This window comes from Carettochelys insculpta, chromosome 3, assembly GCF_033958435.1.
Source record: "Carettochelys insculpta isolate YL-2023 chromosome 3, ASM3395843v1, whole genome shotgun sequence".
NCBI classification, from domain to species: Eukaryota; Metazoa; Chordata; order Testudines; family Carettochelyidae; genus Carettochelys; species Carettochelys insculpta.
Window position 1 is genome coordinate 211,971,366 of NC_134139.1, and position 22,337 is coordinate 211,993,702.

The following is a 22,337-nucleotide window of genomic DNA, read 5'->3' on the forward strand; positions in this document are numbered from 1 at the left end:
TGACATTTATGAACAATCTACACAGCAGAAACAAGTGGACTTGCCATGCAATTGTTTGTCTCACTGAAGCATGCCGTGCTACTGAAAAGGTTGGAAACCACTGTCATAAGTAACAATATCTTCTGATCTACTTAGTATTTACTTGTACTACAAATGTTGCTGTTCTAGACATGGCTGGAGATGTGTATTTTGAGCAGATATGCAGGAGCCCAGTGCACCAAAATTGGAGAAGACTGCCCAGAAGTACCTATGGGTGACACTCACGTGCAGTTATATCCCTCCTTTGGCTACAGAAGCAGAATAGTGCACTGGTCATCCTCAATTCTTTTGCTCTCAAACTCTGGCTGTGGACTCAGACTCAGAGGGGACAGAGGGGGATTTGTAAAATACAACTCTGCATCCACATCTCAAAGGACCCTTGCAACACAGATAAGTAACAGTCTTATCTTCTTTAAGGCTGTAGATATATGCAATCTTCTTGGGTGACTCAAAAGCAGCTTCAGGAGGTCAGACTTGAAGTCTATTTAAATAGTGGCTGCAGAACTGTCTTTCCAAAGTTTATATCAGATCCTGCTGCCAGGGTGATAGTAATGTCTAACAAAAGTATGAATAGAACACGTTGTTGTAGCCCTGCGAATATCCATTGAGAATATAGTAGAAAGAGGAGAAAAAAATGTAAACCCTCATACAGAGGCCTATTGTGACCATGTGCTAAATAAGTAGTTAAACATTTGCTGCTATAAAGCAAAGTTCTGTTGTGAACAAGTGGCAAGTGCTGAAAACAGAATTTGGCAAGAATAGGGCTTCAAAACAACACACTGATAAGTACAAGGCATAAAACACAGACACAAACACATTCTGGAAGGTTGGTACAAGAACACCCCCTATACTGAGAATGGCACAAACACATTCCGCAAAAAACAGGACACACTGATCCCTCCTAAAGATAAGCTCAGGATAACAATGTAATAAATAAAAACATAGAAGGCTATATGAGTGTTAACTAATTCCATCAGAGGGGCAATATGTAACTTGTTTATACTAAAGTATAAAATTGAATTTCAGAGGGAGTGACTTTGGCCAGCTGTTAAGAGCATACACATGAGTGGTCTAGTAGAGTCTGAGGGATACTATTACAATAAACCTTGCTGGGTACCTTCATGCCTCAAAAAATCTCCTTGGGTAGTTTGCTCAAGGCCTGCTGTGTCAACTGTCTGCACAAAACTGAGACAGCACACAAGAAAAAAACACTCACACGACTGAATATCAGAGATAGTGCTAAGAAATGGAACTGATGTCACTCGATCGCCTGCTGAATAACAAACAGTATAATGAGTATATCATATCATAGAGTTGGCAAGAACCTTGAGAGGTCATCGAATCCAGTCCCCCACACTCTCAGCAGGACATATCACCATCCCTGACCTTTTTTTAAAAAAAATCTAACCCGCCCCAGACCCTTGAAAGGCCTTTTCAAGGACTGAGCTCACAGCCCTGGGTTTCTAAGGCCAATGCCCTAACCACTGAGCTATTCCCTTGAACTCTCTAGCCATAATGGAGATGGGTAAGGAATCAGTGACCAGTAAACAGTGAGCCAAGAGCCAAAAGCAGGAGATCTGGGATATCTGGAGACTGGCACTTGAAAGACAGAAGAAACATGAAGAAGGACCTTGAGACTGACCATGATGAATACCCAGAATTATCCAAAGGTAATGGGGGAACAATCCTCAAGGGGACAAGCCACCATTCAGACTCATCTGAGGTCCAACATGGTGATCACATCAGTCCTGAGGCTGATAAATAAGATGTGCTTTGGAGATTGGCAAGGCAATGCACTTTCTCTTGGTACCAATGCCAAAAGAAGCACTGATGTTGAGGTCAGTACCAATCCTCATGACATGATCTGCATCATAATCACCAATGGTGCTGAAGTTGACTGATCTGCCAGTGAACTCTTTGGCACTGGTGAAGACACCAGTCTCAGCTGTGTACTCAGCATAACATACAGTGCTGTGTAATCAAAACTGACTGGGGTCATTGCTGAGAAAATAGTAGCAGGTGAAAGTTCCTGGCTAAATGGAGAACAAGGAAGCGAAAGGCATAGCAGATTTGACATGTCTGGTGTGCCAGAGATATAGACACCGTCAATGGATGCTGCTAGAGTCAAAGGTTTGGCCTCCAGTTAATACTGCATTGGTATCAGAGGACAGGCTGAAGGCCCACTTACACCACACATAACTGAGGAGTCATGCTGCCAGTCTGCACTGGTTCTGGTTAAAATAGATGACAACTCCTCAAAATCTGGAATAGCTACAGTCTGTTTTATGGATACTTTTTCTTGGTGGGCCTGACTAAGAGTCAATGATCCCTTTTTCTTAGCATCCAGATGAGGAACAGCAGCTCATTGTAGATCTGATAACATCTGAGGAGCTGATACTATTTCCATTGCGGATGGAGGCCTGCCTCATCCAGTGCAGCTCGAGTCTCTAATCCCTTGCCCCATTTTCTTTTTTTAAAGATCTGCAAAGACCCTAACCTCTCTCAGGCATGAAAAACACCGTATGCAGTAATCACTATTAGGAGCAGTCACCCCATGGGACGGACAGTACTTAAAATCTGATGAAGGCATTCCACCAAAAAACCAAATCAATTTAACCTAACTCTTTATTCTAAGGCCCTAGATAGACTGTTATAACTATTTATATCAAAGTATCAGAGGACTGAGGTACAAAAATCAGTGCGAAGAAACACCACACTGAGTTCTCCAACTCTAGTTTTGGGCAGTGAGAAGGAAGCAAAGGGAGTCAGAGAAGAGTCACCCTTTACAGTCATGGCAGGGGTTATGAGGAAAAGGCAGGAGTACTGCTCCTAGGGTACAGCAAGGCCATATTCTCTGACTTCAGTGCACTGGGCATACACATTTCTGTAGAATACATGTCTGCAACTACTTAAAGATGTTACCTCCCATGTTTTACGTAGAAGACTCCTGTTACAACATCCAAGAAAGAGAAGTTACTCACCGTAGTAACGGTGGTTCTTCGAGATGTGTCCCCGTGGGTGCTCCACAATAGGTGACGGGCTCGCCCGGCGCCGCAGATCGGATCTTCCAAGCAGTTTCTGCCGGACCGCGCATGCGCCGGCGCGCGCCGCTCCCTTGCGCGCTCCTGGCCATGTGCGCGATCCGGTCCCCGCCAGTTCCTCGACCAACCGCCTCGGGTGCCCCTGCAAAACACTAACAGAGATCCAAAGCGGGGAGGATGGGCGGGTAGTGGAGCACCCACGGGGACACATCTCGAAGAACCACCGTTACTACGGTGAGTAACTTCTCTTTCTTCTTCGAGTGTCCCCGTGGGTGCTCCACGTTAGGTGACTACCCAGCAGTAACCCAAGATAGGAGGTGGGTAATCGGATTATGTGCAGCTTGTCCCCGAGAGGACCGCTGCAGAGAGACGGGTATCCTCTTGGAATACCCTGTGAAGGGCGTAATGTTTGGCGAAGGTGTCGTAGGATGACCAGGTCGCCGCTCTGCAAATGTCTTTTAATGCAACGCCCTTGAAAAAGGCTGTTGATGCCGCCACCGCCCTGGTGGAATGAGCCCTGGGAGTGGCCGATAAAGGAGTCTTTCTGAGCTCGAAGCACATTTTTATGCAGGATACAATGTGCTTTGAGATTCTCTGCGAGGAGAGACCCTCTCCTTTTGATTTGGGAGCGAGGGAGACTAGGAGTCTATCCGTTTTCCGGAAGGACTTGGTCCTGTCTACGTAGAAGGCTAGCGCCCTCCTCACGTCCAGGAGGTGTAGGCGCGCCTCTTCGTTGGAGTTATGAGGTTTTGGATAAAACGAGGGTAGAACAATAGGTTCGTTGATGTGAAACTCGGAAGAAACTTTGGGGACAAAGGCTGGATGCAGCCGTATGGTTACCGCCTCCTTGGAAAAAACAGTGCAGGGTGGCGTTGCCATGACTGCCGCGAGCTCGCTCACCCTACGAGCTGACGTAATTGCGAGAAGAAAGGTCGTCTTAATTGTAAGGAGGCGGAGGGGAACCGTGGCCAAGGGCTCGAACGGTGGTCCCATCAGTGTGGTAAGCACCAGGTCCAAGTTCCACGAAGGTGGAATCGGTTTCTGAGGGGGGTAGAGGTTTATCAACCCTTTGAGGAACCTGGTAACCATAGGGTGGGCGAACACCGTGTGCCCTTCCTCCTCATGTCTGAACGCCGAGATGGCGGCAAGGTGGACCTTTAACGAGGATAGCGAAAGTCCTCCTCTCTTGAGGTCCAGTAAATACTCTAGAATTGTAGGTATAGGCACCGAAAGGGGGGCCAGCTGCTTGGTAGAACACCAAGCCGTGAAGCGAGTCCATTTTTGTTTGTAGGTCTTCCTAGTGGAAGTCCTCCTGCTACTTTCTAGGACATGTTGTACTGCCACTGTGCATGTGCTCTCTAGGGAGCTGAGCCATGGATTAACCACGCTTGCAGTCGCAGGCTGTGGGGGTGCGGATGCACTATGGACCCCTGGGCTTGCGTGAGCAGATCCGGCGTCACCGGAAGAGGCATCGGTGGACGGTCCGACATGCGCAGGAGTAGGGGGAACCACTGTTGGCGATCCCACGTTGGGACTATCAGGATCATCCGGGCCCTTTCCCTCCTGGCTTTTTGCAAAACTTTGTGGATCAGCACTGTGGGAGGAAACGCATAAAGCAGGGGGCCCCCCCACGGGATCGCGAACGCGTCCCCCAGGGACCCCCATCCCAGTCCTGCCCTGGAGCAGAATCGTGGGCACTGCTTGTTGTGCTGAGTGGCAAACAGATCTATTTGGGGAAAACCCCATGCGTGGAAAATCGACTGTAGCAGATCGGGACGGAGCTGCCACTCGTGTGTGAGCGCAAAACGCCTGCTCAGCTGGTCTGCCTTCACGTTGTGCGCACCCGGCAAGTATGAGGCTTTCAAGATTATATCGTGGGCGATGCACCAGTTCCATAAGCGGATTGCTTCCGCGCATAAGGCACGGGATCGAGCTCCTCCTTGCCTGTTTATATAAAACATGGTGGAGGTATTGTCTGTACTGATCCCGACGACTTTGCCTTGTATGTGGTCTCGAAAGTGTTTGCAGGCGTTGAACACTGCTCTGAGCTCCAGTACGTTGATGTGTAGTGACTGTTCCATGGGTGACTACAGTCCTTGAGTCACCTCTTCGCCCATGTGCGCTCCCCACCCTATGAGGGAGGCATCTGTAGTGAGAAAAACCGATATTTGCGGCTGGTGGAAGGGTACCTCTGTTAGCAAGTTCCTGGGGTTTACCCACCATTGCAGGGATTTGCGCACCCCGGCTGTGGGCAACACCACCCTGTGAACGGTGTGTACTGCCGGTTTGTACACACTCGCCAGCCAGTGCTGCATGCTGCGCATGTGTAACCTGGAGTTCTGCACTACAAACGTCGCCGCTGCCATGTGGCCCAGCAGCTGCAGGCACGTCAAGACCGGCACCGTAGGGCTGAAGGTGATGACTTGCACGAGGGAACCGATGGCTCGAAAGCGAGCCTCTGGTAGGTATACTCTCGCTGCAACCGAGTTTATGCGAGCCCCTATGAACTCTATGTCCTGTGTGGGGTCTATTTGTGATTTTGCCAGATTGATAACCAGGCCAAGTGAGGAGAATGTGTTTGCTGTGACGCGTATCATGCGCAGAACCTCCCCTTTCGAGGCCCCTTTGAGCAGGCAGTCGTCCAGATACGGGAAAATAAATACCCCCTGTCTGTGCAGGTAGGCTGACACCACTGCCAAGGTCTTGGTGAAGACTCTGGGGGCCGAGGAGAGGACAAACGGTAGGACCTTGTATTGGAAGTGTTCGTTGCCTACCATGAACCGGAGGAATCGCCGGTGAGCCAGATGGATGGTTATGTGGAAGTACGCGTCTTGTAAATCGAGGGCTGCGAACCAGTCTCCATCGTCCAGAGCTGTAAGGATGGAGGCGATCGTGGTCATCCGAAAACGTTGCTTGCGCAGGTACCTGTTGAGGCCGCGAAGGACTAAGATGGGCCTCCAGCCTCCTGTCTTTTTCTCCGTGAGGAAATACCTGGAGTAGAACCCTTTCCCGTGCAGTTGCTCCGGCACTCTTTCCACCGCCCCTATGAGCATGAGATGGTCCACCTCCTGCCTGAGCCTCGCTACCTGGGAGGCCTCCTGGAGGTGGGGCTTGGGTGGAGGTCGTGACGGTGGGAGCGACTGGAAGGGGATGGCGTGCCCCGTGGCTATGATCTCCAGCACCCATTTGTCTGTGGTGATCCTTTGCCACTGGTCGTAGAATGGTCGGAGGCGATGGTGAAACAGCTGCTTCGGATGACCTTGTGCGATGGTAGTGATGGCGCAGCCCTGGATCTGTATGTCAAACTTGTGGCCTTTGGCCCCGCCCCGAGGACGCACGGCTCTGTTGTGAGCGTCGCCTGGGAGTTCTGTACTGCTGGTGCTGTTGATGTCGCCCTTGCTCGTAACCCCTGTGATACTGGGGGCGCTGTTGCTGGTACTGGTACCGCCTTTGCTGAGGGTAGTACCTTTTCTTTGTGTATGGAGGGGTGTAAATCCCCAGGGTCCTGAGTGTGGCTCTTGAATCTTTACTGGAATGAAGGACCGAGTCAGTTGATTCAGCAAACAGCTTCTGCGAGTCAAAGGGAAGGTCAACTATCTTCGCCTGCAGATCCCTCGGTATACCCGAGGTCTGGAGCCAGGACTCCCTTCGCATCACCACTGCGGTTGCTGTGGAACGTGCTGCCGTGTCTGCAACGTCCAAAGCAATCTGAACTCCCATCCTCGCAGCCGCGTAGCCTTCTTGCACTATGGCCTTGAGGACCGGCTTTTTGTCCTCTGGAAGCGAGTCCATGAGGGAAGTTAACCTGGAATAGTTGTCAAAATTATGGTTCGCTAAGTGCGCTGCGTAATTTGCCATTCGCAACGTTAAAGTGGAGGAGGAGCAGACCTTTCTGCCGAACAGCTCTAGCTTCTTGGCATCTTTGTCCGTTCCCCCTGTTTTAAATTGAGATGTTTTTGATCTTTGTTGCGAGGACTCCACCACCAGGGAGTTTGGCTGTGGGTGGCTAAACAGGAACTCCATGCCCTTCGCCGGCACGAAGTATTTCTTATCCGCTCTCTTTTGGACAGGCGGAATAGTTGTAGGGGTCTGCCATATCGTAGTGGCGGACTCTAAGATCGCTTCATCAAGCGGTATTGCTACTCTGGAAGAGGCCGGAGGTCTCAAATTTTTGAGGAGCTTATGGTGTTTCTCTTGCACCTCTGCTGTCTGGATGCCTTGCGTGAAGGCCACCCTCTTAAACAGCTCCTGAAACTGTTTGAGATCGTCTGTAGGATGGACGTCCCCCAGGGCCATAGCCTCGTCCGGGGAAGAGAGTGAGGAACCGCTGGGGTACATCTCTCTGGACCCTTCCGGTTCCTGCTGGTGATGGTACACCCTCTCGCTAGAGGTTTGCGAGGGAAAATCTCGGGGCTCCATGACCAGTCCCCCTTGAGATGCTTGAGTCTCTGTCCCCGGTTGCGATTGCCCTCGGGGGTACGAGATAGTTTGTGGGGATCTTTCCCTAGTAGATTGCCGATGGTGTGTATGCCCCGCGTGGTAGGGGCGACCATGGCAGTATAGGCACTGTTCTTGGGAGGGTGACCTAGACCACTCCCTTGGTGTGTACCCTCTGCGTCTGGGGGAGGAAGATCGTCGAGACACTGGAGAGAGCGACTTCGCATAATAGTCCAGTGGTTCAAACCCCAGGAAGGGTGAAGGTGGTGCCAGCCATGGCGAGGCTGGTTGTAAAAATGGAGAAGGGGGCTCCGGGTAGGCTAGGGGGGACCCCTGCCTTCTGGTTGGAGTCTGCAACGTAAGCGGAGGGCTGTGAGAAAGCAGCTCCACAGCCCTGTCCGGAGAGGGGCTGCAATGCCTCCTCTTGTGTGCAGCCTTCCCCCTCCCTGGAGGAGGTGACTCCGCCCCCTGACACGCGGGGGATCCCGGCCCCGTCGGCACCATGCTAGGCACGCTCGAAGGCGGTGCCGCACGTGCGGTGTCCTTCTGCGCCTGCAGGCTACGTGCCTGCGCGCTCTGCACCGCCGGTTCCGTTGGGGTCGGTGCCGCTGCCTGCGGTGCCGCCGGTACCGGCGCTTGTTTAGCCGCCGCCCTGCCTGCGGTGCGGGGCGGCTGGCTGATCATCGGAGGCTGAGCCGTTTCCACGTGGCTCTCCGTGCCGCCGCCGATCAGCTGTTGCTGCGGCTGGGGGCTGCGTGCTCCTCCCGTCCCGCTCACTGTTGCTGCGGGCAGGGATCGGGCTGGAGAGACTTTCCTCCATTTCTGCGCTGATGGAGTGAGGGAGGCAGCTTTCCTTTTAAGGGCCCCGGAGGGTCCCTCCTGCTGCGGCCGCTCCGGCACGTCTGGCTGGAGGGCCTTATCAAGAAGCAGCATTTTAATGCGCATCTCCCTGTCTCTCCATGCTCTGGTTGTTAATTTAGCACAGAAGGCGCATTTCTGTGCCACATGGGACTCCCCCAGGCACCTTATGCATAGACTGTGCCCATCGGACACTGGCATCGCCTCTCGGCAGGACTCACATTTTTTAAAGCCTGAAGAGGACATTGTTGGTGAGTCTTTGAGTTTTTTTTTAAGTGGGTACTTAGCACCTTCTTTGTGCTGTTTTCCCCGTCCGATGGCCTGCCTCAGCAGGAGGCTGATGGCCGTAGCTCCTGGCCTCCGGCGCTTGTTACTGGGACTGGCTGAAGCTGTCCCGCTCGTAGTTTGTTTGTTGATGTTTGTTCTTTTTTTTTTTTTTTTTTTTTTTGCAAAATAACAACCGGCTAACTCGTAGTAGCCTAAGTATCTGAAAAACTTTGACAGAAAAACAGATAAAGTCGTTGAATACGCTATTTGGCCTTAGCCTAGTTGGATTCCGTCTGCAGCCGACGGCGGTTAAGAGGAACTGGCGGGGACCGGATCGCGCACATGGCCAGGAGCGCGCAAGGGAGCGGTGCGCACCGGCGCATGCGCGGTCCGGCAGAAACTGCTTGGAAGATCCGATCTGCGGCGCCGGGCAAGCCCGTCACCTATTGTGGAGCACCCACGGGGACACTCGAAGAAGAATATCTGCTTTTTTGCAACTGCATCAAATCAATGATTCATGTTCAATTTGTGATCCAATATAATTTCCAAATCCTTTCCAGCAGTACTGTTGCTTAACCAAGCATAAGCCCATTTTATATTATATCATACACTAGCTTTTTCTGTGCCCAATCAGGTACTATTATCCCATTGTCTAAAACCTGTAAACATTATAAAGTGCCATCTCCTATGGGCAGTGCAGATTCTTCTATTGTGCAAGACTTGTTTCCAATACAGTCCCCACCTAAAGCCTTATACCTTCCGATCATCTGGGACTAGATCCCGTAAAACCTTCTTCTTAGGCCACTCCTTGGCCAGCTCTTCGTTAGCTAGCTCATGAAGGTAACAGACTGCCACCCTGGCAGATTTTCTTTGGACTCTGCCAGCATCAGTGGGCTCCAGGGTAATTTCTTTCAGACTCTCAGACCTCCCTTCTTCTTGGAAGGAAGTAACCTGCAAGAAAAAGCCAATAGGGTGAACCCTGTTCATCAGATCCTCCTCAAGTCACACCTGAATGCTTACAATCATACAGCAAGGTTTTACAGATGCAGGCCAAAATGCCTCATCCCAGTCACTTCCCCTCAAAAAAAAAAATTGAGTACAAGTGTAACCCAGGGGCAAGAAAAGACCTTGAGATCCATGGAGAAGAGTGAGGTAAGGGTTTGCCGCTATCCAGACTATTACTTATCAAGCTCTTTCCGATCTACAAAGCAGCAGAAGCTTCAATCACAAGGGGAGCTCTGCACGTCCCCTCCCAGATGAAAAAGGATCAGAAAGAAGGATTTTACTACAGAGGCAGAAGGAGGTTGGGACTCGCTAGACCTTACCACACTGTGGTGCATGAACAGATAGCACTAGACTGTTCAGTGTACAGTGGGCCCGGTCAGATCAAAATCACTTATCTACTTGGGCAAACCAATGAATGGTTTGGAGAAAGAGAGACATATCACACATTGTTCCTTTCCCCAAAAACAATGGCAACTCTCACTTACCGTCCCATGTTCAGACCTAAGATGATAAACAAGTCCTGCCTTTGACTTGTATGCTTTCCCACAGTGATGACATTTTATGGCCATTTTCTCTAGCTCAGAGGCTTCCTTCCCACACTTTTTGATATGGTACAGGTATCCCATTATGCTGGTGAAGCTGCCTGTACACCCCTGTCAGTGCAGAAGAGAAGAGCATGAAGCTAGAGCTCTGATACACATGGCAGCCCCCATCCCTGGCTGACAAAAAACAGAAATACCCCTATTGAATCTGAATAGCCCAGTGGTCCATCTGGGCTGGGCTGATCTCTCTCTAGAAGCTGCCAACCTCAGATGTTACATAGGATATCATAAAACCCCCATTATACACATCACCATATAATACTTACATGGGGGAAAGCATTCCTGGATGGATGAAGAAAACAAACCCGCAGTCATGTAAGCACTTTAAAGACTAACAAAATAATGTATTAGGTGATGAGCTTTCGTGGAACAGACCAACTTCTTCAGCTCTATAGCATTTCCAGTACAGACTGACAGTTATATAGCACAGAGGTCCCAAAAAATTAAATAAAAACTGACAAATCAGATACATGGAACTGAAGGGGACGGGGACAATGAAGAGAGATACTAAGTCTCTTGCCCAAGATCTTTACAAATACCAAAGGAAGGGAAACAGTTCTTGTAATGAGTGAGATAATTGCTAATGTATCGAATCTGAGCATGAACTCCAGTTTACACATCTCCCTTTGTAATCTGCTGTTAAAGTCTCTTTGTTGTAGGACGCATATTCTCAGGTCTTTACAGAATGGCACACACCACTGAAATGCTCACTGACAGGTTTATGTATATTAAGATCCCTAATGTCTGCTCTGTGTCCATTCATTCTTTGGCAAACTGTTTGTCCAGTTTGTCCAATGTACATAGTAGAGAATGATTGCTGGCACATGATGGCACACAGAACGTTGGTTGAGGTACAGTAGAATGAGCCCCTGATCTGGTAATTAATGTGGTTAGGTCCAGTGATGGTATCTCCAGAATAAATATATGGACAAAGTTGACAAGGCAAAGTTCCAGGATTAGTATTACTGTGGCATATGGCCTGTGCCTGCTAGTAAGAATTTTCATTAGGTTAGGAGGAGTTTTAGGAGAGAACAGGCCTCTCACCTAGGGCATTCCAGAGTGTAGCATCATGTTTGAGCACAGGTTGTTGGTTTTTGGGGGCTATGTAGGCATCCTTCAGTCTACGTAGACTATGGATCGCGCCCTTCGTAGTTCCATTTGGGATCATCATTTGCAGTGACTGTGACTGTGAAGGCCCACACGTGAGTGACAGTCCTTGCTGCATCTGTTGCATGTGTAATGGGCGTCTGGCAGGTCCTTACTGTACTTTCTGTGGGCTCACTTCTCCTCTGCTAGCTGTCTGATCCTCATCTCACCCTTCTGAAGGCCCTTGTGTAGTTCCTGCCTCCATCTGCTGCGAGCATCTGCCAGCTCCTCCCAGCTATTCGACTCAATGTCTACCTCCCCGAGGTCCCTCTTGCAAACATCTTTGTAACGCAACTGGGGGCATCCGGGAGGTCTTTTGCCAGAGGCCAGCTCACCATACAGGATGTCTTCTGGGATCCTTCCATCTTTCATCATGTGGACGTGGCCAAGACAGTGGAGCCGCTGCTGCCTGAGGAAGGTGTGCATGGTTGGGATTCCAGCTTGCTCAAGGATGGCAGTGTTAGACACTCTGTCCTTCCATGATATTCCAAGGATGTGCCTGAGGCAGCGCAAGTGGAAGACGTTCAGCCTCTTTCCTGGCGGGTGTACAGGGTCCAAGACTCGCTTCCGTAAAGGAGAGTGCTGAGGATGCAGGCTCTGTAGACTTGCATTTTGGTGTGGGTGTACAACGATGTTATTACACACACTCTTGCTGAGTCTGGACACAGTTGTGGCTGTTCCGATCCTCCTATTTAGCTCAGTCTCCAATGACAGGGTGTCAGTGATGGTGGACCCGAGGTAAATGAACCCGTGGACGACCTCTAACGTATAGTTGTCAGTGCTGATTGATGGAGGTTCAGCAATGTCCTGATGTAGCCAGACAGAATCCCCCTGCTCTACTCCTCCTTGCTCCTGTTAGGCGCCTCTGACCACAAACCACAAAGAAACAGCACAGTCTTAGAATGTTTGAAAGCACAGATGCGCTTATCTCAAGCCCAGTCTTTTAATGCTTCAAAACACAGATGTGCTGTGTCAGCATGACCCTGGACTGAAGAATACAGACAAGGGGGCTAACAGGCTAGCTGTTGACCACAGGGCCTCAAACTGCCCTTGGCTGGTACTGATAATTGACACGCCCACACTTTGTCCCAGAAGAGGAATCTCCCACCCATACAAAAAGAATGTCCTGTTTTCACGATTTAGCTATATCTTACAAGTGTAAATTAAATTGCAACTGCCTTGTAAGAAATGGCGTCACAAAGACGAACCAGTACAATTGGTACCTTTATATATGGAAGAGTGTACGTGACCCAAGGGATATAAAGAAGGGTCCGGCAGACCACTCTAACTGAGCTCCAATTTCCTGTACCTGCTGGTCAGGTAAGGTCATTGCCTCCCGAGGACCCAGGGGACGCCCTCCTCATACTCTTCTTCTGGAGGGATTGAGTGAAAGACGCTGGCTACGCCGGAGTCGAAGGACGCAGGGGAGAGAATTATATCTGCAATGTACTTCTGTGCACATTTAATAGTAAGAGCTCTTTAGGCTGAGGCATCTGGTCCTCAAATGGGTAACTTTTCACTTGTAATCTAATTGGCATGTCATATGTATCATCCTACTGGTAGTTAAGAAGATAGAGCAATAACCATGTAACAGTTAAGATTCTTGTTTCTGCTTTTAATAAATAGCAACCATTTAAGCTTTCAGCCTGACTCCTTCTAATTACTGTAACTTGGCCGAACACAAACAAAGAACCTTAGCTGGTTTGGCTGTATTAACCTGGTCAGTGGTAAGGTGCAGTAAAAGCTGAGCGCTGAGTCATGCTGCCTCCACGGAGCAGACTCTTGGGGCACCCGTCAGCCTTCCTGGCTGCCCACTGCGAAGGGACAGTCTGTCCTAGCAGTTAAAGACTCAGGTGGAATAAGCTCTCTGCACCAACCTTTGGGGCACCCGTCAGCCACACTGGCTGCCTGCTGAGAAGTAACTGTCAGTCCGAGCAGTTAAAGACTTGGGTGGATCTCTGGGGCATCCTTCAGCCACTTTGGCTGCCTGCTGCAAAGGGACTGCCGGTCCTAGCAGTTAAAGACTCGGATGTGATAAGGCTCACAGACCACTCATTAACACCTGACCAAGTAGATTTGTCTTCTTTAGGCTGATGGAAAGCCCAAAGTCCTCGCATGCTTTGGAGAACTGATTCAGCAGTTTCTGAAGCTGCTCAGGAAGAGTGCAAAGAAGATCCCAAACAATGTTGGAGAAAGGACGCATCCTTGTTTGACGCCGCTCCTGATGCTGAAAACATCCGATAATGTGCCGTCATATTGGATGGTTCTTCTCATGTCTTCGTAGAAAGACTGGATCATCTTGAGTAACTGTGGCAGACAGCCTATCTTGTGTAGCAGTTTGAACAGTCCATCCCTGCTGACCAAGTCGAAGGCCTTGCTCAGGTCGATGAAGGCAATATAGAGTGGCTTCCTCTACTCCCTGCATTTCTCCTGCAGCTGCCTCAGTGAGAAGACCACGTCAATGGTAGATCTCTCTGTGTGGAATCCGCACTGTGATTCAGGATACACCCTCTCAGCAATCTTCTGGAGTCTGCCAAGGATGACACGAGAGAACAGTTTACCAGTGATGCTTAGGAGGGAGATTCCACAGTAATTGTCACAGTTGCTTCTGTCTCCTTTGTTCTTATACAAGGTTACGATGTTAGCATTGTGCATATCCCGTGGAACCTCTCCCTCTCTCCAGCACAGGCACAGTAGCTCACGTAGGGGTTCCAGAAGGGTGTCTGTGGCACACTTGATTACCTCTGGTGGTATACCATCCTGGCCTGGGGCCTTTCCTACTGCAATGCTGTTGATGGCTTTCTTCAGTTCGTCGACAATTGGTTCCTGATCCAGTTCATCCATTACTGGTAGGAGCTCGACGGCATTGAGGGCTGTGTCAACCACAATGTTCTCGCGTGAATACAGCTCAGAGTAGTGCTCGACCCAGCGCTCCATCTCTTTGGCTTTGTCAGCGATGACTTCACCAGATTTGGAATTCAGAGGTACCATCTTGTTCTGGGTGGGTCCTAATGCCTTCCTGATGTCCTCGTACATTCCCCTGACATTACCAGAGTCAGCACTGGTTTGGATGCTGCTGCATAGCTCGAGCCATAAGTTGTTGGCACAGAGCCTGGCTGTCTGCTGTACTGTTTTTCTGGCTACTCTGAGTGCTTGCAGGGTACTCTGGCTTGGTGAGTGTTTGTACTCCAGGAGCACAGCGTGCTTCTTTTCGATGGCTGGAATCATCTCATCGGAGTTAGCTTCAAACAAGTAATTTGTGTTTCTAGCTCTTCTTCCAAACACCGACAAGGCCATGTTGTAAATTGTTTCCCTCAGATGCTGCCATCTGGATGTCACATCAGCACCCCCAGGGCTCTCTCTGAGTTTGCCGTCTTTCTGGCATAAATGCAGGGCCTTCCAGTTGGTTTAGAGTGGTACAGCTTCTTGGGTCTCACCTTGAGTTTGGAGCAAACTAGTGAGTGATCTGTATTGCAGTCGGCACTATGATGGCTGAGTGTCAGAAGGACGTTTTTGAGGTTATCACGTCTAGTGATGACCACGTCTAGTTGATGCCAGTGTTTCTAGCGTGGGTGTCTCCATGACACTCTGTGCTGTGGCTTGGTTTGGAAAAATGTGTTTGTGATGCACAGATTGTGGTATGTGCAAAGTTCGAGAAGACGCTGTCCGTTTTCATTCATTTTTCCCACACCGAAGGGGCCTAAGCAGGAAGGCCATGAGTCACGATCGGCTCCAACTCTTGCATTGAAGTCACCCAAAATGTACAGTTGTTTGCGAGCAGGTATTTGCGCTATGGCAGCGTTAAGCACATCATAGAACTTGTCTTTTACTTCTGGTGTGGCGTACAGGGTTGGAGCGTAAGCACTGATCAGGTGGATGGGACCAGCGCAAGTTTGAAATATGACCTGAAGGAGTCTTTCTGATCCACCCAGGACTAATTCCACCATTTGTAGAAGGGTGTTTCTGATGGCAAAGCCAACACCATGCTCCCTGGGTTCTTCTTGGGCTTTACCCTGCCAGAAAAAAGTGTAGTCCTTTTCCTTTAAAGATCCCGAATCTGCGAGTCGCGTCTCTTGCAGAGCAGCAATGTCAACTTGGAGCCTCTTCAGTTCCTCATTGATGACAGTGGTCTCTTGGGTGTCGCTGATGTCCTGAAGATCTTCAGTCAAACTGGTCAGCATGGTCCATACATTCCAGCAAGCAAGCTTAAAATTTTGATGGTTTCCTTTTCTTGTTCAGTTTCTTATTGGTGTGCCTGGTACTCAAATTTCAGACACATGTCAGGTTTGGGAACCTTAAGCCTCACGCACCCAGTGAGGCAGGTGAACTGTGGTGGGACAATACCCTAGTGGCTGGGGGCTGCCCAGCTTGAGGTGGGCAGTGACTGTCCAGTGAGATGCGATGATCTCTCCTACCATTGAAGGCAACCCCTGGCGCTCGTTCTCTACGCCAGTTGAGCAAGAGCTTATAACTGGTATCTGTTACCTCCCATGTTGGTTCAACGCTGTTAAGGGATGCTGGAGTACCTCTCCAGGTGCGAGCCTGGGCAATTTTTTTTTTTGGGACCCTGGGCTGTCCGGATGCCAGTGTCCCGCTCTTGGCTTTACTGATATAGTCCAAAGGAGAGGATAACCTCTACGTCTGGTACCAGCTCAGCTGCAGGAGCTGCTGGGTCAATGCCGGAAGTTGGCATAGACCCGCCTTAGGACTCCCCTCCGGATTTTCTGTCAGGGTTTACTCCGTTAGCCTTGTGCCTTCCCAGGATAACCCACAAGGCAGTGGGGCTATAGGTCATTGCTTTCCCCCTTTTCCTCACTGCAGATGCTACCCTTATAAAGCTATGGAGAAAAGCAATGCAAGATTGGTATAACTCAGGAGCTAGAAGATGGCAGGCATTAAATACAGACTCAAAATTCAGTGGGTGAAAAGAAGGAATACAACTACAATATACCATACGTTCCAAGAGGGACAGCACAGAATCTGACCTCAGTGCTTAATTCCTCTTTTGGATGGTACCTTTCTTTCAGCCCCATTATTAACAAGTACCCAATCTTCATTGTTGCCTGTCTTGGGATTTTACTAATTTGTTTTAAATTTCTGTTCTGTCTTTTCTAGAACAAAATGACAAACACAAATGCAGAATCTGAGTTGTGACACACTGATAACAGCACAAATATTAGATGCATGTCTTCTCCCATCCTGCAGCGAACTCAGTGCATGAGAGGTGTCAGACTGAGGCCTTGTAGACTGAAACCCACTTTCTCTACAGAAGTTACAGCTTGGGCAGTGGTGGCAAAAGCTTGCATACTTTGTTTCCTGCCAATTTTTCTTCAGCCCGTACCCCGACAGACCTCCGACTGAGGGAAACAAGGCTGTCAGTCTACACAAGTCATTCAGTTATTGATCTCATATAGCTTGTAGAGGTGGGTTGGGCAATTTTGGCAAAGTACATACCTGCTCACTGAAAACAGATTTTTGTCCAAGCTGCAGTACTTCCTAAATAACTGACTTACTCTTTTGATCACTGCTGCATATTAACAGATGTCTGGTTTTTTTACAATTATCGCTACATTTTCAGTTTTCCACAGATTAATAAGTTTTAAGGTGTGTCATATGGAGCCATTATGATCATGCACAACATAGGCCAGAAAATTTCAGGCAGAAATATCTAAATCAAGCTCTATAATTTTGACTGAGCTACAACCCATCAGAACCCATCACATCCCTAGGTTAGAGACCACAATAGTTCAGCAACTGCAGATTACTTAAATCATTCCTTATGAACACTTCTCACCTCACATTTGTCTGTTTTGATATCTTCTGCCCTTGAGTTGTCCACCCAATTACTTAACAAAATTAGGTGTTTCTTAAAAAGCCTGTTCTCTTAAAACTATAATCAGAACTCTGGCACAAGTTAAGCACAAGTCCCACTGACCGGCTCTTGTAAGTTTCCCAGCAGACATCATGCAGTGCTCTAAACTCTGGCAGAGGCTGCTACTTCATTTGGGACACAAGATACTGCAGCTCACCTCCTTCATACACTTTAGCTTTCCCATTCGCTTCAGCACCTTTCGTAGGCGGTCTCGTTCACACTGTTCATCTAATTCACCTCCCTCCTTCACAACTGGCTAAAAGCAAATGAGAGAAAAAGGTGAGCACAAGGCCCTCAGCACTTTAATTCTACTCTCTGAATTTTCGCCACTATGCAGCTCTGTACTTGAAGCACATTCTAAGTCTATAGCTATGTCAGAAACATTCCAAAAGTGCCTGGAAGGTCTCTGATGAAGCAATTTCTGCTTAAGTCTGCAGACATTCATGTACCCCTTTCGGGACTTCAGTATTATTGGCATACCCCCTTCTCCCAGTGCCATCACATTTTCTGTTGCATACTCCTTGAAATCCTTTCAAATACCATTAGTGGTACATGTAGCAGAGTTTGGGAAACACTGCTCTAGAAGTAAACAGCTCCATTCATATCAGTGGGGTGATCACTATTTCATAGGAGATCATTTTAATATCTAACTTAAGGTCCTCACCCTTATGAAAAGCTCAGCCAACCTACAGCTACTGGAAAGAGAAAAACACTGAGATTCCTGTAAGAATGTTATCCCTGAACTCTGGTTGGAGGCTCCATTTCTTATGTTAGCTCCTGGCTCCCAGGTATCAGACACATTTGAAGTTGTGCAGCTCCCTCTGCCCTCCAGAAAAGAGAAGCAATATATTTCTGCTGTTCCCACCCCGTGAGGTCAGAGACAGGAGAGGCCTCCATTACTCTACAGGCCTGCAACTTTACTTCGACAGCGTCCTCACCTTCTTTGTGAATAACTAATACTCTCAGATGCCGATCAGAGCTTTTTAATTCTCATTAATTTCATTGCTGTCCTAAGAGTTCAGAACAGAAGTAACACAGATGATAGTACTGTTGGCAAACTGAAGTACAGATGAATAGCACTGCATCAATTATTTATTGTTAGGTATCATAATCATAGAACCATAGAATCATAGAACAATAGAGCTGGAAGAGACCTAAAAAAACCATGAAGTCCAGCCCCCATATAATGATAAGTACTTTATAAAAAGCAACGAGGACTAAATTCACCATGCCTAGGAACTGTCTCCCACTCTTTTTAGTGACATCTCCCACAGCATTTCATTCATTCATGAGGGCAGGGGACTGGACTTGATGACCTCTCGAGGTCCCTTCCAGTTCTAGTGTTCTGTGAGTCTATTATTCTTCACTGCCAGGCCTAGAGATAGAGGTTTCTTAAAGGTAACTAAAGAGGAAAAATGTGTTATGCCCCTTGTGTATCTTTATGCAGGATAAGAGACAACTGAAATGTTTTTACTACTTGCTTTTTACTTTGAAAAAGTCAGGATCCTAACTGGTTTGCTCTGTAATTGCCGGGTAACTCTGATCTGAATTTTACAAAATCTCATCATTGTTTAGTGAAGGGGTGAGAAGAAACGAGTCTTTAATAATCAGATAATTTATTCTCTTTTTCAGAGGGTATTCAATAAGTGTTAACAGACACACACCACTGCATTTTAAAAGTCTGAACAGAAAGTCCATTCCATCTTTATCAGCTGTCACTTATTTAGCATTTCTGACACTATTATGCTACTAGTTTTCAAGGTAGTCAGTCTTTTGTGGAAAACCAGTTACATAAAACCTGAATTTATAAAGACAGAAAATATTTGACAAACTACCAGCTTTCAGTTTTTGTGCATCAGGAGAGCAACAAGGGCTATCTGGCCTGGAAGAGCAGAGCGTCTGTTATACATACAATATCAGCGTTACCAGGTTGTTGTGATCTGCCATGATGTGGTATTTCATTCCTGCCAAAGACCTGAGCTGTTTTCCACAGTGATGACATGTGAACATCTACAAGTAAAACAAGAATACAGACTGCATTAACACAAACCTTAGATATTGGGTGACTGTTTAGGAAAACAGGGACAGCAGGTAGGTAGAAAACATTGCATGTGTCAGAGAGCTGCACAGTGAGAAAAAGCCACCATGCATTTTCAAGACAATGAACACTCTCTATAGCCGTGTCTACACGTGCACACTACTTCGAAGTAGTGGCACTAACTTCGAAATAGCGCCCGTCACGGCTATACGTGTTGGGCGTTATTTCGATGTTAACATCGACGTTAGGTGGTGAGACGTCGAAGCCGCTATCCTCATCAGGAGATAGGAATAGCGCCCTACTTCAACGTTCAACGTCGAAGTAGGGACCGTGTAGTCGTTGCGCGTCCCGCAACGTCGAAATTGCGGGGTCCTCCATGGCGGCCATCAGCTGAGGGGTTGAGAGATGCTCTCTCCAGCCCCTCAGCTCAATGGTGGCCGTGTGGAGCGGCCCCTTAAAGGTCCCCTCCCCCCCCACTTCCTGTGCAGGAAGCTGAGGGAACGTGCAGGCAGCAGCTCAGACACGTGGCCAGCCTGCACGTCCCTCAGCAGCCACAGGACCCTCAATGGCCGCCTGGCAGCCCCCCCAGGGGGCCCCCCCAAGGGGAGCCAGGGCAGCCAGCCCAGCCAGGCGGGCAGCCAGGCTGGCAAGCGGCAGCAGGGCCCCTCCTGGACGGAGGCCGAGCTGCGGGACCTGCTGGGGCTCTGGAGCGAGGAGGAGGTGCTCCAGGTAATGGGGAGCAAGAGGCGGAACACGGATGCGTTCGCTCAGCTGGCCGAGGGCCTGGCTGCCCGGGGTCACCCTGCCTGCACTCCTGATCACGTCAGGAGTAAGGTGAAGGAGCTGCGGCAGGGTTACGCCTGGGCCCAGGATGCGGCCGGACGATCTGGGGCCGCCCCCGTCACTTGCCCCTTTTACAGGGAGCTCAGGGACATCCTGGGCCCCCGGCACACCTCCTCCCCTCCGGCCACCCTTGATACTTCAGCCAACCAGCCCCAGCAGGCCCTGCAGCCGGAGTCTGCCCCGGAGGTAAGCCCCGCACGCCGGGGGCCGCCCCCGGAGCTCACCCCCGGGCCATCACGGCAGGAGGAGGAGAAGGGGGGCTCCTCCTCCGCAGAATCCGGGCTGCAGATCCTCCTCCTGCCATCCCGGAGCAGCAGCCGGGCCTCCGCCCCCCCGGGGATCTCCAGACCGTGGGAGTGGACCGACAGGTATGTACCCCCCTCTGGTGTACACCCCTGGGCTTGAGGGGCGGAGGTAATAGATATGTATCCAGGGCCCCCCACATGCTCACATGGCCATGGCCCCAAGGACAGCAGGGCCATGTCCCTCACAGCAGTGCATCAGCCCCTGCCCCCCCGCACGACAGTGCCATGCCCCATCCCCGGGGCAGGGGGGAGCAGAACCTCGAGGGGCCCCCAGGAGGAGAGGGTGGAACACCCCGCAGCAGCAGCAGCATGCGATGGAGTGTGGGGAGTGCAAAAGGGAGACTCAGGCTAGATATGAACAACAAGAGCCGAATAGCTCCCAGGGGCAAAGGATGATCCTGGAGCTACAGTTGGCAGGTGACACCTCTGCCCTGAACAAAGAGGAGGGAGGAGCCGAGCTGGCTTTGAATCGGGGGGGGGGGGGGGGGGGCCCCCCGCAGGTAGAGGCTAGGGGAAGGGAGAGCTGGAAGACAGCCAGCCTGAGGAGGGGGAAAGCTACATCCCAGAGGGGCACCCCTTGGGGTCTTCTCTCCAGGACGGGTTGGAAGGACTCTCTCTTCTGACAGCTGGTGCTGTCACTCCTGGGAGAAACTGGGCATCTGTGGCCTAAGAAACCTCTCCTGTCAGACCCTGCGGAGTGAAGTGAGAGTTGCTCCCACCAGGGGACGGGGTGCAGTGCAGGGGGACCCCTGAACCCCATCCATCACAGCAGCATCTCCTGGGGATGGGGATGGGGAACCTGCAGCACAGGGCTAGGGGGACAAAGGCCACGGCTCGGGGCCCACACTAACACCTGTCTCCATTCTTCTTCCCCCCTCCTCTCCTGTGTCCCGCAGCTGCACCATCGGAAGGGCCGGAAGAGAGCGCCGGCGAGGCATCAGTGGTCCCGGAGACCCCTCCGGGTCCATCGCTCCAGGCAAGCCCCTCGGCCGAGGACTGACTGGCCCCACGGCGGGCTAGACAGTGGACCCCGCACCACCACCAGCCGACGGCGCCGGACCCCCAGCTGCTGGCCATCCACCATCGGCAGCTGGAGGCAGCGGAGCAGCGCCTGCGGGTGGAGCAACGCCGCCTCGAACTGCAGGAGCGGGCACTGGCCTGGCGCCAAGAGGCATGGGGGGCCTACATGGACACTTTCAACGGCCTGGTGGACTACCTGGCCCCCCATGCCGCGCTGGCCGCCGCAGCGCCCGCCCTGACTGCTCCACCCGCTGCACCACCTGCTGCTCCGCTCGTCGCCGTCCTGTCTGCCGTCGCCCCGCCATCCACCAGCGAGGGCCGGACCGCCGAGGGACCCCTGGAGCCAGCTGAGACTCGCCGGGCATATCTTCCGGTCTGCCCCGCCCGCAGCCAGCCCCGGACAGGGCTGCGGCCACGGCGGGTCTCCCGGCCACACCCACCCCCAGTGCCGGACTTTAGGGGTGTGGGGCCCGGGATGTGGCCCCACCCCCCTTGTATATAGTTGATGTTTAAAAAAGGACTATGATGCACAGTTGTAGTTCTCTTTTTTTGTGCCCCCCTTTGCCCCATCCCCCCCCATGTAAATAGTTCTCCCCTTTATCATCCCTGGTTTTCTTTTTAGTGAACAAACTTTTTTATTACTATTGTTTTCTTTGTACACATTACTTTTGTTACACACATCTTGTATATAGTTCGTTCTTGTTTTAATTCTAGTTCCAAAAAAACAAAGTTCTCAAAGAAAAACCAGTTTAAGTTCAGCCACAAGTGCGTACTGTCATTTGTCCAGGAAAAGTGTGTGTGGGGGGGTACGGTTGGGTGCTCATGGTGTGGGCGTTGGGGCAGGGAGTGTTGTGGAGGAAGGGG

At 50.3% G+C, this 22,337-nt stretch overlaps 1 protein-coding gene across 3 annotated transcripts in view; it reads right to left on the bottom strand.

The window, feature by feature from the left end:
* The window catches only part of ZNF512 (zinc finger protein 512), a 71,517-nt gene that overhangs the window by 35,908 nt on the left and 13,272 nt on the right, over nt 1–22,337 (bottom strand). For 2 of the 3 annotated variants that reach the window (XM_074989098.1, XM_074989097.1), the window contains exons 6-9: nt 19,194–19,277; nt 17,425–17,523; nt 10,133–10,300; nt 9,399–9,593 (exon numbers count right to left, since the gene is read on the bottom strand). In XM_074989098.1, coding sequence (XP_074845199.1) covers nt 9,399–9,593; nt 10,133–10,300; nt 17,425–17,523; nt 19,194–19,277 — 546 coding nt within the window. Of the gene's footprint in view, nt 1–9,398; nt 9,594–10,132; nt 10,301–17,424; nt 17,524–19,179; nt 19,278–22,337 lie in introns of all 3 variants that reach the window. The other variant, XM_074989099.1, reaches the window with a different exon arrangement.